At 39.6% G+C, this 15,654-nt stretch overlaps 2 protein-coding genes across 2 annotated transcripts in view; one reads left to right on the plus strand and one right to left on the minus strand.

Annotated features, from left to right (window-relative positions):
• The first annotated feature begins 3,189 nt into the window (after positions 1–3,189).
• On the plus strand, positions 3,190–10,953 carry mmd (monocyte to macrophage differentiation-associated). Its single transcript, XM_083545419.1, has 7 exons — positions 3,190–3,677; positions 4,931–5,012; positions 5,409–5,569; positions 5,969–6,043; positions 6,181–6,282; positions 6,364–6,433; positions 7,265–10,953. Exons 1-7 carry the CDS (start codon positions 3,652–3,654, stop codon positions 7,475–7,477), a joined length of 729 nt encoding a protein of 242 aa, XP_083401545.1. The 5' UTR covers positions 3,190–3,651; the 3' UTR covers positions 7,478–10,953.
• A 1,458-nt stretch (positions 10,954–12,411) lies between these two features.
• hlfa (HLF transcription factor, PAR bZIP family member a) overlaps positions 12,412–15,654 on the minus strand; it is a 10,936-nt gene continuing 7,693 nt past the window's right edge. The window contains exons 3-4 of the mRNA XM_083545417.1: positions 15,265–15,479; positions 12,412–15,179 (exon numbers count right to left, since the gene is read on the minus strand). Of these exons, the coding sequence (XP_083401543.1) occupies positions 14,964–15,179; positions 15,265–15,479 (431 nt within the window). The 3' untranslated portion in view covers positions 12,412–14,963. The remainder of the gene's footprint in view (positions 15,180–15,264; positions 15,480–15,654) is intronic.

The following is a 15,654-nucleotide window of genomic DNA, read 5'->3' on the forward strand; positions in this document are numbered from 1 at the left end:
AGAGACACTTGTTCCCTCAGGGTGTATGTGTGTGTGTCTGTGTGTGTGTGTGTGTGTGTGTGTGTGTGTGTGTGTGTGTGTGTGTGTGTGTGTGTGTGTGTGTGTGTGTGTGTGTGTGTGTGTGTGTGTGTGTGTCACTGCAAAATCTCACTGCAATGAGATTTTACTTAAGTAAAGTTACCGATCTAAAAATCTGCTCAAGTAAAAGTAAAAAGTAACTAATTTAAAATTTACTGAGTTACTGAAAGTATGCACTTTTTTCGGCAAAAAGAAAATCTCCTGTTATAATGTAATTTATGATAATGAGAGAAATGCAGATTCAGAATTTTGACAGTGAGCACACGCAAAGAACAACTCTGGCATTTTCCACATTTCCTGCACTTTTACTCTAAAATATAACACTTTTTATTCAAGTTATATGGCACTTAAATCACGACAGTGGTAATAGAGCTACCTCCTAAATCCCAGGTTAATTTCTAACTTTGGTGCCAACCAATATTAGCATTGTCATGCACTACTGCAGTGCAACAGTACAATGATTATGTAAACTAAAGATACAGTAATACCCTAAAAAATACAGTAAAAAAAGTTAAATCACAGATTATAAAAACTACTTTCAATAGTAGAAGTACACAATTCAGTACACAATTACAGTAACATGAGTAAATGTATGGTGTCCTTTTTTCAGGTGAGACCAGATAGTGGGATTATAAACAATTGGAGAATAGTGTAAGAATAAAGATATCCAGTACAAAGCGTGTTTACAGGATGTTCAGGATGAACAGAATAAGAGTGAATAACCGTCCTGGCACAAGCAACAGGACAGTAATGAGGTCAAGGTGATCCATTTCTCCAGTGAACCCCTATCTGATGTGGTTGATAAGCTCATCAAGACAAAACAAGGCAATGATGTATTTCAGAGCGTATTATTTCCCAGACTGGTCTGATTTACCCATTGATCTTCAGTGACCTCTTTATCCTTGCCACACCTGGTCACACCTGAGACATTTGTTGCTCACCTGACCTAAATGGGTCACCATTTTACAACCTTCCCAAGTGCATAACCTTATAACTAGTCTTTTAGCAAACAAAGTAGAACTAAAAGTACAAAGATTTTATCTGGAATAATCATATTAAAAAAATCCACCAGAGTAACCTGTTGATCCTCTGCCTCAATAAACCGAAGGCTTGGATCAATAAACAAACTTTTAATTCCTGACTTAAGGTGTATTGTATGAGCATCACTGTGGTTTGCTTGTCATGAACAAACCATAGATGAATGGAAACCATAATGGCATCCAAGGTCTTTTCTAAAACTTAGCATGTTCAATAAGCTGAGGTGTAAAATGACATCGATTTCGGCCAACGTTGGACCAGTCTACTCTGGATTTCTCATTGACATGATGTTGAACATCTATAGTAGGTGGTGCATGAGAAAGAAAGCTCTTGCTCATTTGTTTATAGGAGCTGATTGCAAAATCTGATCATCATTTAACTTCTCACAGGAAGGATACACAATCGCTAATCGAACCTGAATCTTTCTATCTAAGCGTTTTTTAATGCTTTTCTAGAAGACAGTAGAGAATTAACAAATCACTCTTTGAGACTCGTTTGTCTGAGTCAAATTAAAACGTGGTCAATCTAAACAAATTGTTCATGACTGACCATCACTACTTCTCAGGACAAGTTCCTTACTACAATTCATGATGCTGAAAATACAAAGCACGATTTCTTTACATCCTGCTTGATCATAATATCACAAATTGTCTTCTGGGGAACAATAACTGCATTATAGAGAGATTACACACACAGGTAAGAGGGTTTCATAACCTTCCTACAGGAGTGATGTGACCTTCATGTGGCTTCAGTTAGTTCAGAATGCGGCAGCAAGAGTTCTTACAAGGTCAAGAAAATATGATCATATAACCCCAATCTTATCATCCCTACTGCTACTTACTTATAAAGCACTAAATGGTTTGGCTCCCATGTATCTCTCCAGTCTTTTAACACGCTACAACCCGTCACGCTCCCTGAGATCTCAAAACTCTGGGCTTCTAGTAGTTCCTAGAATAGCCAATTCCACTAAAGGCGGTAGAGCATTTTCACATTTAGCTCCTAAACTCTGGAACAGTCTTGCTGACAGTGTTCAGGGCTCAGACACACTCACCCAGTTTAAGTGCAGATTAAAAACATATATTTTTAGCAAAGTCTACACATAACATACGTCTCACATCATAACCTTGTGCTCCAGAACATCTGATCACATGCACGTTATCAACTTGTGCTGTTAATATCATGAACAGCAGTTACGCTAATTGCTCTCCACTGCTTCTCTTTCTCTCCCCATCCCAAGGCTTCCTGAGGTTTGACCAGCTCCAGTCATCTCCCACCTCATGAAGATTATGGACTTTAAAGAAGTAGATGCGAACTCGCAAACATCCTGAACCATCTAGAGACGTACCAGTGCCAATTGGATCCCACTACATGTGTGGAGTTTTGACATTGGACCTCGTGGAGTGTTTAGAGGCTCTGGCATGGAGAAGCTGATGCTGGACCTGTGATGATCACAAATGTTGAGCTCAGTAGCTCCTACTTCTATACCAAAGACTGTAGAAAGAACATTTACTTAAAATCTTATACTCCTGTACTCATGCTAGTTCTCACTCTCCAGTGTTTTGTATTGTTGAAAGATTTATGTTCAAACTCTTGATGTCACCCAAATGAGGATGGGTTCCCCTTTTGAGTCTGGTTCCCCTCAAGGTTTCTTCCTCATTACATCTAAGGGAGTTTTTCCTTGCCACAGTCGCCATGGCTGCTCATCAGGGATGAATGCACACCATTCACCTTAACTGTTGATTTCTGTAAAGCTGCTTTGAGACAATGTCTGTTGTGAAAAGTGCTATAGAAATAAACTTGACTTGACTTGACTTGACCTCTGAGGACGTAAAAGGTCAACAGAAAGAGTGTTCCTGTTTGTAAGGTAATTACAGTAAACAGAGCTCTGGGTTGTTGACTGACAAAACAGGTACATCAGCTAAAGCCATCACCCCCCACTTGCCCCTCCCCACCACCACTATCCCGCCTACTCCAACCACGTCATCACGGAAAACGCAGTCTCTGTGACGTCAAACTCGGTCGCTGATTGGTTCGCCACATTGGTCCGTCCGATTTTCAAGCTGTTTAGCGATTGGCTAAGCTGCCTGTCGCTCAGGGCGCCAACAATGGACTAACGTGCAGGATTTCAAACCAAACCCGGAAGGGAACGTCAAGCGCACCTGGTGCTGTTGTTTGACACGACCAGGAGGGAACCTAGTTAGGGAGAGAGCGTTGATTAGGGACACGGAGGCAGCAATTCACCAACTCGGCGTCTCTAAGGAGGGCATTGCGATGAGTGGTGCTCTGTCTTCTCGGCACGAGTTTGATTTGAATGATCATGGCGTGACTGAATATATATGTATGTATTTATGTAGATGTTTTAGTTTTTATTTAGATGAGTTATGTTTGGCAGGACGCGTTTAAAAGTGTGTTTTTGGAGAGATTGAGGCGACCAGGGTTTGGATTCAGTGCTGATTTGCATGAACAGTTAGATCTTCTTTTTTCCTTCCTTACTGTGAATTGTGCCGAGTTTCCGGTTTGAACATCAGTCACACCATGAAGAGAGTGAACAGCTTCCAGAGGTGAGTTTATACAAAGACTCTCCACCACCACCACCACCATCATCATCAACACCAACACCATTATCATAATCATCTACACCACCACCACCACCATCATCATCATCATCATTATTTTATATTACGATGAATAATTCATATCACACACACTCTTCATCTCTCTCTCTCTCTCACACACACACACACACACACACACACACACACACACTTTTCCATTTGACTTCTAGTTTTTCCAAAAATTCCACATTTGGAGACATTCCAGTTTTTAATATTTATTAGCTATTTCAATAACCATAATAATTATAGCTTCAAAATTTAATTATGAATTTATTTCGATGCATAATTTCCCATATATATATATATATATATATATATATATAACATTAACAAGTCTATATGATTCACTATTTATTTATTGTAACTAATATATTAGTTTTTTTATAAATGAAAATATAATACAGTTATATAATAGTGAAATGTGATGCATGTGTGATTTATATAAATATATACATTTTGTAATTATTATTCATTTTTCATAATTTTTATTCCATATTCATGCATGCATTTTTCTGCATTTTTTTAAATATATTATTATTTATCATTTTGATGACATCTTCTCAATCATGATGCCAATTTTTTTACGTCTCCGATATTTCACTATATTTTCGGGTTTTCGATCGAGAAAAGAACAGCTCGGTGAGAACTCAAATGGACACGGTGTCCCTGTGTATTTAAATCAGCCAGGACACGGAGCTCTGAGACTCAGGACGTCAGAGAGATTCTGTACTGTTTATATAAATATACGAGATCGTCCGTGTTAGACATGCACCTATGCAATTATTATATATTTTATAGTTAATTAATTTTTTTTGGATTCTGGAGGTTGTGCTGCTGAAGTTAGTCGGTTCTGATGCTGATGCTTGCGCTGTATTGGGGCGACTTTATTTTAGAATTTATTATATCATTGTCATATTTTTATTTTTTTCTAATAAGTGTATGTGTGCGAGTTGATCATTAGCTAAAGATGAGTTACTGCTTGGTGAAGATTCGAGTGTGGGAACCGAAGAAGACTGAAAAGGATATGATCATATAAAAATAATGTATATTATAATGTATATTTCTATTCAAATTATTGTTCTATATTCTATGCTAACATATTATTATTATTATTATTTGTATTATTATTTCACCTCGAGTGCAACTGATTACGTCATTGTGCTTGGATATGACGAGCTGTGTGTATGTGTGTTTTACAGATTCATGAACAGCAGAGCTGCTGCTAACTGCCGATACCAACCCACAAGCTATGAGCATGCAGCAAACTGCTACACACATGCGGTGAGAGAGACACACACACACACACACACACACACACACTTTCTAGGATCCATGACTGTACAGCTCACATCAGCACATTGTATTGCAGGATGAGCAGAATTTTATAATTTTTACAGGCAGCAGATACAAGCGTTTTTCTCTGTAGTATATAGTGTGTGTGTGTGTGTGTGTGTGTGAGAGAGAGAGAGAGAGAGAGAGAGAGAGAGAGAGAGAGAGAGAGAGAGAGAGAGAGAGAGAGAGAGAGAGAGCGAGAGCGTAGCAGTCCTGATCAGGCAGGGATATCTCTGTATTTCTGAGCAGTGCGCTGGTATCTGTGATCTGTGCTTGCATATGAAAACATATAGAATTTTTGAATATATATATATTTATACAGTGTGTGTGTGTGTGTTTGTGTAGCTGGTGATTGTGCCTGCGTTTGTGGGCATGACTCTGCTACACCGTCTCTCGGATGATCGCTGGGAGAGGATCACGGCGTGGGTGTACGGCTTTGGCCTGTGTGGTCTCTTCCTCATCTCCACCATCTTCCACATTATCACCTGGAAGAAGAGCCACATGAGGTCAGAGAGATGGAGGGATGCAGGGAAAGGGAGGAATGTAGTGAAGGACAGGAGGAGTGAGCATGGGGAGGTGGAGGGATGAACACAGGAAGATCAAGTGGTGGAGCATATAATGCAGGGAGATTGACGGGGGCACACGGGGAGATGGAGGGATGAGCATGGGGTGATGGAGGGATAAACATTGGGAGATGGAGAGATGAACATGGGAAAACTGAGGGGTGAACATGGGGAGATGAAGAGAAGGAGGAATGCAAATGGAGTGATGAAAAAGGACAAAAAATTATTCACAATATGTGTAATTAATCAAGTCAGGTGTGTAATTGTGTGTAATTGTGTGTGTGTGTGTGTGTGTGTGTGTGTGTGTGTGTGTGTGTGTGTGTGTGTGTGTGTGTGATGCAGGACAGTGGAGCACTGCTTTCACATGTGTGACCGAGTTGTCATCTATTTCTTCATTGCTGCCTCATACACACCATGGTAAGAGAAGTATACTGTGGAGTATAAAGTGAGTCTGTGACAGAGAAAGTGTATGGGGTCTAAACGTGTGTGTGTGTGTGTGTGTGTGTGTGTGTGTGTGTGTGTGTGTGTGTGTGTGTGTGTGTGTGTGTGTGTAGGTTAAACCTGAGGGAGCTGGGTCCTCTGGCATGTCATATGCGCTGGTTTGTTTGGCTAATGGCGGCTGCAGGAACTATCTACGTCTTCAACTACCATGAGAGGTCCGCTGTCCTTTGATCTTTCACTTCTTGTGCAGTGGAGGCATGTGACTAGCATACTGATGGTGTGTGTATGTGTTGTAGGTATAAACTGGTGGAGCTGGCCTTCTATTTGACGATGGGGTTCTCCCCTGCGCTGGTGGTGACCTCAATGGTAAGATTGTACTGTAAACACTGTACACCACACAAATCACTTCCTCCACATGCAAACGCATATAAATAAAAGGGCTGCCAGACAGAGAGATGGTCGTCTAGACAGATTAATTTTCTTCTAGGTGGATATATGCTTTATAGATAGATGGACTGTCTGATGGATAGATGGATGTCTAGACATATAGATGAGCTTCTATGTGGATAAATGGTTTATAGATGGATAGATGGGCTGTCAGATGAATAGATAACATGGATATATAGGTTTCCCAGAAAGATGCATGGACTGTAAAAATGGATATGTAAACAGTAGATAGATGGTTATATGGTTTTATAAATGGTAGATGATCTGCCAGATGGATAGATATCCTGCCAGACAGAGAAATAGACGGTTAGATGAATAGATGGACTTTTACATGGATAGGAATGGACTGCCAGATGAATAGATGGACCTCTAGGCGGATAGATGGTCTTCTGGAGGGATGTGGTTTATAGACAGATCAATGGACTGCCAGACAGATAGATAGTCTCAGAGAGATAGATGGACTGCCAGATGGATGAATGTACTTCTAAATGGATAGATGTTCCTAGGTTTGATCTGGAGGTCAGGTGTCTATGTGGAGTTTTCCATATGTTTTACCCAGAATTCTCCTTCAAAATCAACAATGTAAATAATATAGGAATAATATAGAATTGTCATAATACTACTGCATGATTTGTGAGAGGTGTCTTGAGAAAAGTCTGAGTAATACTGCAGTGTGAGGCGCCACCTGGTGGCCAGCTGTCCATTTCCACTATCAACACACACACACAAACACACTGCGTATCTCTGCAGACGAACACGGAAGGTGTGTACGAGCTGGCGTTCGGCGGTGTGATCTACTGCCTCGGCGTGGTCTTCTTCAAATCGGACGGAGTCATCCCGTTTGCTCACGCCATCTGGCACGTGTTCGTGACCCTCGCTGCCGCCGTACACTACTACGCCATCTATAAATACCTCTACCGAACCTCACCTGGTGACGAGGTCAGGCTTGTGGCTGACCTCTGACTTGTCTTCTGTAAACAACACGCACACATTCACGCACTCGCAGAGGGTCATCTCGCTTGACATCTACAACATTTTTCACCACGAGGTGCTCATCAGCTACTCGAGTTTACCAACACGACCTCCGATTGTTTACTAGCCGCCAGGTTGAACAGTGTGGTGTGTGTGTGTGTGTGTGTGTGTGTGTGTGTGTGTGTGTGTGTGTGTGTGTGTGTGTGTGTGTGTGTGTGTGTGTGTGTGTGTGTGTGTGTGTGTGTGTGTGTGTGTGTGCGAAAATGAACAGAAATCCATTTTCTCCGGTATTTTTGCACAGATTGCACGATTGTTTCAGCCAGGGGGAGAAAAACGTGCACATTTTTCCTCAGATGTAGTCGATCATAAGAGACACATTTGGTGTCTACAGTTTTGTACTATTTCGTGACCGTGCCATTACATCTACAGAGTAAAGGAAGCGTACAGATGCTAGTTTGGCATGTCCCAAGCGAGTGTCAGGGGATTAGCCATACTGTTTAAACGATATTTAACGTTCGACTGCATTTGTGCGTCGTGTACATTTCAGACGATTTTGGTTGATCCGGTCTTTCCAACGCCAGTTGATTCAGGTATTGCGTGTCAGGTGAATGGTTTCGTTTAAAAACGGATCTTTCGGACCAATTCTGCACACGCTCATTCCACAAAGAAAAACCATCATGACGTTACTTTCTGAACCGAGGCTGAGATCGGAATCCACCAAAGCCTTGCGTTATTGTTCGAAATACACTTTATGGATAAAAGTATTTGGACACCTGACTTTCCCAGCTGTATGTAAAATTAAAAAAGTTGTAGGAACACTATTGTATAGGATGCGGTCATGAGAAATTTTCCCTGAACGAGATGTTCAGAGTAGAAGATCTTGAATGTCCTGCTATAAAACTCTAGCCCTGTGGAACACCTTTGGGATGAATGTGAACGCTGGATGCACTCCAGGCCTCTTCACCCACCATCAGTACCTGCCCTTTACTAACACCCTTCTGGCTGAATAAGCACAAATCTTCATAAGCACACTCCAAAATCTAGTGGAACATCTTCCCAGATGAGTGGAGGTTTATTATACCAGCAAATGGTAACATTAAGGGACTTAATGTTGAATGTGGGGTTTATTAAGCAAATAAGCTGGTACTCAGGTGTCTACAAATTTTTGTCCAAATAGTGTACTGAGATGATCGTCATGTTGATGAGGAACGTCAGCTAATTTGGAAAGTCAATACAGTAAAGCAAACCTTCCTGGCGAACCAACGGGCATGTTACCAGCACCAAATCAAAACCACAAGTTTTTTTTTTTTTTTACTCGAGCACTGTGCGTGATGGCTTCATGGAGGTTACTGACCGCTAACGACCAAACTGTTCATCAGGCAGCTTTTTATTTTTTTCGTTTCTTTTTTTTTTTCGGGATTAACAGTTATTTACAGGTAGCAAAAGTGACCTCAATCATGAATGTAACTTTTAACATGATTAATCGCTTGTGGTTTAGCTAGCTAGCTTCAGCGATGTGTGTGTTTTAGTTTTTTCCCAAAAAACTTACACACCAGTTCCTTCCAGCCAGTTCATGAAAATAACGTGCTAATTCTTCTGGTGAGCTTCGCAATGCGTTTAAAGCGGATAGCACTCAAAACTTTTAAAAACCTTACATTTGTTTGGACGAATATGGGTAATGCATGGTCTCTCCAAACTCCTGTACACACCTTTTCCCTATTTTCCTGTGATGGACCCATGTTTTTTATTATTATTATTATTATTTCTGATAGAGTATGTGAAATATTTTAAGGCGTATTTGCAGTATTAAAAGGGAAGCATAGTTTTTTTTTTTCTTTTTTAAAACAGTCAAAAGCGTGGAAGCGTTTCTTTTTGTGAACTATGAAAGACCACTTTGTCATTTTCTTTTTGTATCTCTCTTTATTCTCTACTCCATTTCCCACCTCAATGTGCAGTTCCTTAATAACCTCAGGTTGATGATAACGAGCTGCTGGATATTACTCAATACGCAGATTTACAATCGTGAGCCAGTGAGAGTGATGGAACCTGTCCCTCGAGCACTGTGTGGGCTTTTTGTTGGTGACCATATTTGACGTAAAGCTGCTAAACCAAAAGAAAACTCGCGACTACTGAGAAATGGAGGCCTAAATCTTATTAGGGATCTTATTTTATATACTGTATAACATCTCCGAGATAAAACTATCCCTTCTGAGTGAGACAGGCAACAAAATAGGTCATGAAACGATATTTACTTTGACCAAACAAATCTATCAATGTCCAAATGCTTTACTTTATTTTTCAATTGAAAAAACCCTCCTTAGCATTAGGAACAGCTTTACACACTCTCTGCATCCCATTGTCCAAACATTGAACTCAAATACTTTGCTCTGCCTCTTGAACCAAAAGTGTTCTTCACTAGTTGGAGATTTCTTTCTGACCTCATGATCCAGTTCATCCCAGAGTAGTTCAGTAGGATTTAGTAGGACTGGACAGGTCATTCGACGATAGATAACAATCCAGACAACAGGTTTGCTCTCTAAGTAATGCTATGTAATAATCATTATCCAAGTATGGAATGGTTGCCGTGGTGGATGCTTTCACCCAGAATGTCTCCAACCTTCCCTGATCCAAAACGAACCCCAAACCATGCATCTCAATGTTTGACTGTGGTGGTAAGGCAGTGCTCTAACATCATCTCTCCTGTTCTCCATCTTGCAAAAGTTCCTCTGTTAGAGCCAAAAATGTCATCTGTCCACAGAACTTTCTTGTCCTTCAATGTCCATTCTTGTGCGTATTTGCTTTGTACCTGGTTTGTTGCATAGAAACAACGTGTCTCAGATCTTTTACCTGGCTAACGAAATATCATGTCAAACAACTTGACTTTCACCCCATAAGGTGCATCATTAATTTACTCGTTAGATTTATACCGATTACTGTTTCTAATATTTAAAAAAAGCCACGCCCACAAACATCATGAGTAAATATCACTATGAAGCCTACATGAGATTCATTTCCATGTCAGTCGCTTCTTAATTTCTTGCATATGCTGTACCATTCGGAGTTAAAATCAATGATGGGAAATGGAGTACTTTTGAGATGAGCTGCTTTTTTTTTTTTTTTTTGGGTCAGTATTTTCATTCCAAAGATTTTCTGTGTACGTATTTTTCTTTCTCTGTGCCACTGTGCTTAATGAACATGAGCTGAATGTTGTGCTTTTTGATAAAAGAAAAAAAAAATACTTTTCGTAATATTTCTACTGTCTTTTTTCATCCTGGCACATATTTATACATTTGCCGGCTTTTTCAATACGAGGAGAAAAAAATAAATAAAGGAATTGAAAGTAGGAGAGACTCTCCTGTACAGCTGGCTAGTTCTACTTCTGGTCCATTCAAAGTTTGGTGCTGCACATGATAACTTTGTGTCCAATTCTTTCTAAAGTGTTCAAATAAAACAACTGCTTTATCTTCCTGCTTCTGGTCTTATGTTCTCCATCTCTTAATACCATCAGTATGACACCACTGCTATAGAAACCATCAATATTATAGAGGAACGCAGTGTAAGAGAGCACATCATCGTATACAGGTATCTCACAATGAACGCAATTCAACAAGTCTCCTTTCACTGTAGCCACAGCTGAACTACCCGAATACATCATCTCTTGGGACCCTAGGTTTTCTGTGCATTTTCCTGCATTAGTTTTAGTGCAAATTGTGCAGAAAAGAAAACACAACAAAAATGTGGCTGACTTTTCCTCACGATGTCCAGCTTTTCTTGAAAGTCCATCTTGAAAATAGCCTTGTAAGTTTATCCGCAACCAAATCCAAATCTTCTCATCTGTCAGCCATTATGAATTAAAAAACAGCTAATAAATACACAGAAATATATTTAAATAGCAGTTTGCTACAGATGCGGGTTGTGAGTAGAGGTTGACCGATTAATCGGTTTTGTCAATTAATCAGGTTTTGTCAATTAATCAGCACCGACAGTTGACTGTCAGTACAACAGTGGCCTCTAGAGGTAAATCACTGATGCTACATGCTGTTTACTTTTACACGTAAAACTGCTGCACAAAGAAATATATTTATTATTTATATATATTTATTCTTTTATATATTGATACATATTTACTTTTACACATTTTCATGATTCAGTACTGCTTTTTTGTTTTGTAATAAAGTTCAGTACTTTTTTACATGGAGTGTTTGTTTTTTATTAAGTATCCATATTAAAAACATTGACTAATCAGTTATCGGTAAAATCCACTCAACCTCTAGTTGTGAGCTCTGACTACTGTGCTCTCAGGCCATCCAATCAAAGGATGTGAAAATAAAGATGGTATTGTACGCCTGATTGGGTGCTGCTATCTCGAAATCTGTTTTTATGGTGAGGATTCTGAAGGCCTCGCTGCAGATTTTGACTCCGGCAGCAAGTAAACAATACGGGTTAAAGTTAGTTTGCTCAACACCGCTATAAAACCATGCTATTTATCCTGCAAGCTCCGATCTCAAATCATGACCAAGAGACATTTTTATAAAGCAGAAATCAGAGATATATTATCTCACACACTGGGGGGGGGGGGGGAAACACAACCACAAGAGCAGCTTGTTCATAATAATTAAATGTTTTATTTTTATATATATATATATATATATATATATATATATATATATATATATATATATATATATATATATATATATATATATATTTTCACGTTTTTTTCTTCACATTTTACAATTTTACAAAAAAAGGCAAGATCTGACTTTGCGCTTTGAGAAGTTTAATAATGACCCTGATTCGCTCACAAAACGCTAGCTTAACTCTGAGTAATAGATATATAGGTTTTATTTTATATATATATATATATATATATATATATATATATATGTGTGTGTGTGTGTGTGTGTGTGTGTGTGTGTTATATATATATATATATATATATATATATATATATATATATATATATATATATATATATGTAAATAGATTCTGTTTAAGCTCGAGGTTAAGTACTACTCTGAACCTGTTTGTGCCTTGTATAAGAAAAATACTGTACAAAAAAACATAGACAAACATAGAACTCTAGAATATTCCGTATAAACATTAACATCTCTGTTTTAACCAATATAGCTCTGTTAGATTAGTGTTTGTGTGTGTGTGTGTGTGTGTGTGTGTGTGTGTGTGTGTGTGTGTGTGTGTGCCACATGTTTTGGTCTGTAGTAAACAAACAGATTGCGTTAGCCATGCTAATCACTGACAACATCGTCGTATCTTCAACATCAGTATCAACCAGGCATCTCTTTTAACATCAAAAAAAAGAAAAACGAAAAGAAACCACAGCATACATTCAGTACGTTCAGCACGCAGCCGTCTGAGAGAGAGATCGAGAGGGCCGAGGTAAAGCTACAAGAGGAGACTATACACATCTGTACAGGAAACTGAGAGGAGTAAAAGTAAAAAACAAAACAATAAAACAGGGTTGTGAAGGTTAGAATAATAAAACAACAACAAAAACGTATTTCCCAGACTATATCCACGTTTGTTGTTTTTTGATAGGTACTGCCATGATCGTTGGGTATTAGCTCGCTAGTTCAGCAGTTTGTGTGAGAATCGTTTGGGTAGCAGCTAGCTTTTTTGTTATATATATTTTCATACTTATAAAACATAATCTTCATGTTACCTCATCTAGAGTAATCTGTGTTTAATTAAGCTAGCATACATCACGTTGATCACATGACTAGCGAAGTAACTAACTACACTGTCTGGAGAATCAAAATAGCTAGCTAGCAGTATAGTCTATTTTCCGCTGACTAGCAACAGATTAGCTGCGAGATTGATATGATGTCTAGATTAAGATTTGTATGCGATTAAACAATAAGATAGCCTTGCTAACTTTGCATCATAGTAAACGAACAGAGAAAGTGGAATTACATGGCTAATTTTTTTTTTAATTAGCGGATGTCTGTATGAAGGTTTGTATGCTATCAAACACTAAACTTCACTCTATATTGAAGAGTAAGATAGCTTAAAGCACTGGTTTGGTCGATTCACGATTTCTCATTCACCTGCTGCTCACACGTCCAATTTCAATTCCCATTTCTTTTCACAAACATATAAAGAAAAACAAACAAACTGGCATTTTATAGTCCAGAGAATACGGTATATAACTTTGAGGCTCATGCACCAAAATGAAAGCAGGTCAGAAATAATTACATGAAAGAGACCAATAATAATAGCTGTAATAACGAATAGCTGCAAAGTCGTTATTGGTAAAAAAAAAAAAAGAAATCTCCAAAAACAGTCCATAAATAAATCAGATCAGTGTTTCAGAAGGTAGACTCGCACCCAGATTGGATTGTGAAAGACGCTTTAGTGCAGGTTGTTAGCGGAAAGAGAAACAGAGAGATGAAAGAGGTGTGTAAAGCATGAGTTCCTGTGTGTTTGTTAGCTAATTAGCCAAGTGCTCTGAGGGGAGGCTTCTACATAAACATGTAGCACATGATTTACTTGTTTACTTAGCTAGCTCTCTTAGAATAATAATCAGCTCTATAGAACACCGTTTTTAACTTTCATAATATCATCTGTAAGTATTTACTGATGCTAGCATACTCCACCAAGCACTGGCTAGTCTGATGAAAACAGTACATTTGTTAGGAAAATATATCTAGCTATCTAAAAGGAATAAGCTAGCCTTGTTAACGATCAGCTGAGCCGCTGAAAACGAGCGTCATCGCAACTCAACACAGACAGAAAGTGAAATTACATGGCTAACTTTTTTATTCAATAATTAAAAAGCATCTCGATTGATTTTATTGATTGTCGACGTAATCGCAACGCACAAAACTTCCACGGGAAATTTGCTTTGTTGCTAGATAGAGTGAATACATGATGTATAAATCAATTTCTCTCTCTCACACACACACACACACACACACACACACATGCTGTGAACCAGATGAGAGAGAAAAAAAGAGCGAGTCAGCTAGCACTGCTTTCTTGCTTCTTTTTCCTAAATGTATGTTTGGAGTTATTGCTCTCTGAGTGACCGATGTGTGAATAAAAAACAAAAAGAAAAGGACATACGATGCTGTGTGTTAGCATGATGAGAAGCCAAAGAAGCAAGACGTAGAGACAGAAGTGTCGAAAAGAGAACGAGAGAAGAAAAGATAGAATACAGCACCACTTTCCAGTGAAAATCAGGAAGTGCAGAAAGAAAAGGAAAGGAAAGGAAAAGAAAGGAAAGGAAAGGAAAGGAAAGGAAAGGAAAGGAAAGAATAAAATGTGACAGAGATCAGGCGCTAATCAACGCTAATGCCCGCCACACAGCGCTAATACATCGACACAGAGATGGACATAGAAAGAGACGTGTGGAGGCGAGTGCTCTAATCGTGGCACACTGAAGTCCTTGGTGGAGGTGGTGGTGTTGGTGATTAGGGGAAGGGGGTTTTTACGGAGGGGTAAGAGGTCAGAGGTGGGTTTACAGGGCACCGTGCCGTGCCTCGTATTTAGCCAGAACGTTCCGGCAGCGTCCCAGTTCCTTGCGCAGCTCGGCCACTTCCTGCCTGAGCGCCACGTTCTCTTTCTCCAGGAAGGAGGCTCGGATGGCGATCTGGTTCTCTTTGAGGCGCCTCGCATCCCTCGAACGTTTCGCTGCTACGTTGTTCTTCCGACGCCGCGCCCAGTATTTATCATCCTGAAGAAATTTTAGAATAAAACAGTTTATAGAGAGACAGAGACAGAAGGACGCAGTGAGAGAGGTGTCGATACTCAAGACATACCTTCATGTCTTCAGGGATAAAGACTTTGCGGGCTTTTTTGATCATGGGCTGTGGTTTGAGCTCCTCCACGGTGAACTTGCGCTTGCGTGGGTCGAACATCTCCTGACCCGGAACACTGGACAGAGCGAGGTCGGCCGGGTCTGGTTCGTAACTCACCGGCACCTGGATGGACTCGGGGTCGATCGGACTAGGGGTGTTGCGATTTGATGGCAGACCTGAGACACACAAACACACACTTTTTGTCATTGATGGTTTTGTTAATGTGTATCGGGGGTCCAAACTACGGCCCCCACATTTGGAACGGCCTTTTGAACAATGCCAGGGGCAAAAATCCTTAGAAACCCTGGAGTATACTGAGGAACATCTTGGACTTTATCAACCATTTCTTTT

The sequence above is a fragment of the Silurus aristotelis genome, assembly GCF_946808225.1.
Source record: "Silurus aristotelis genome assembly, chromosome: 6".
In the NCBI taxonomy this organism is placed as follows: Eukaryota; Metazoa; Chordata; class Actinopteri; order Siluriformes; family Siluridae; genus Silurus; species Silurus aristotelis.

Bases quoted from the DNA above. Each gene is read 5' to 3' on its own strand.
- mmd (XM_083545419.1), top strand. From the start codon at position 3,652: ATGAAGAGAGTGAACAGCTTCCAGAG. The intron at 5,013-5,408 runs GTGAGAGAGACA...GTGTTTGTGTAG, and splicing joins CAAACTGCTACACACATGCG to CTGGTGATTGTGCCTGCGTT. The intron at 6,283-6,363 runs GTCCGCTGTCCT...TATGTGTTGTAG, and splicing joins GTCTTCAACTACCATGAGAG to GTATAAACTGGTGGAGCTGG.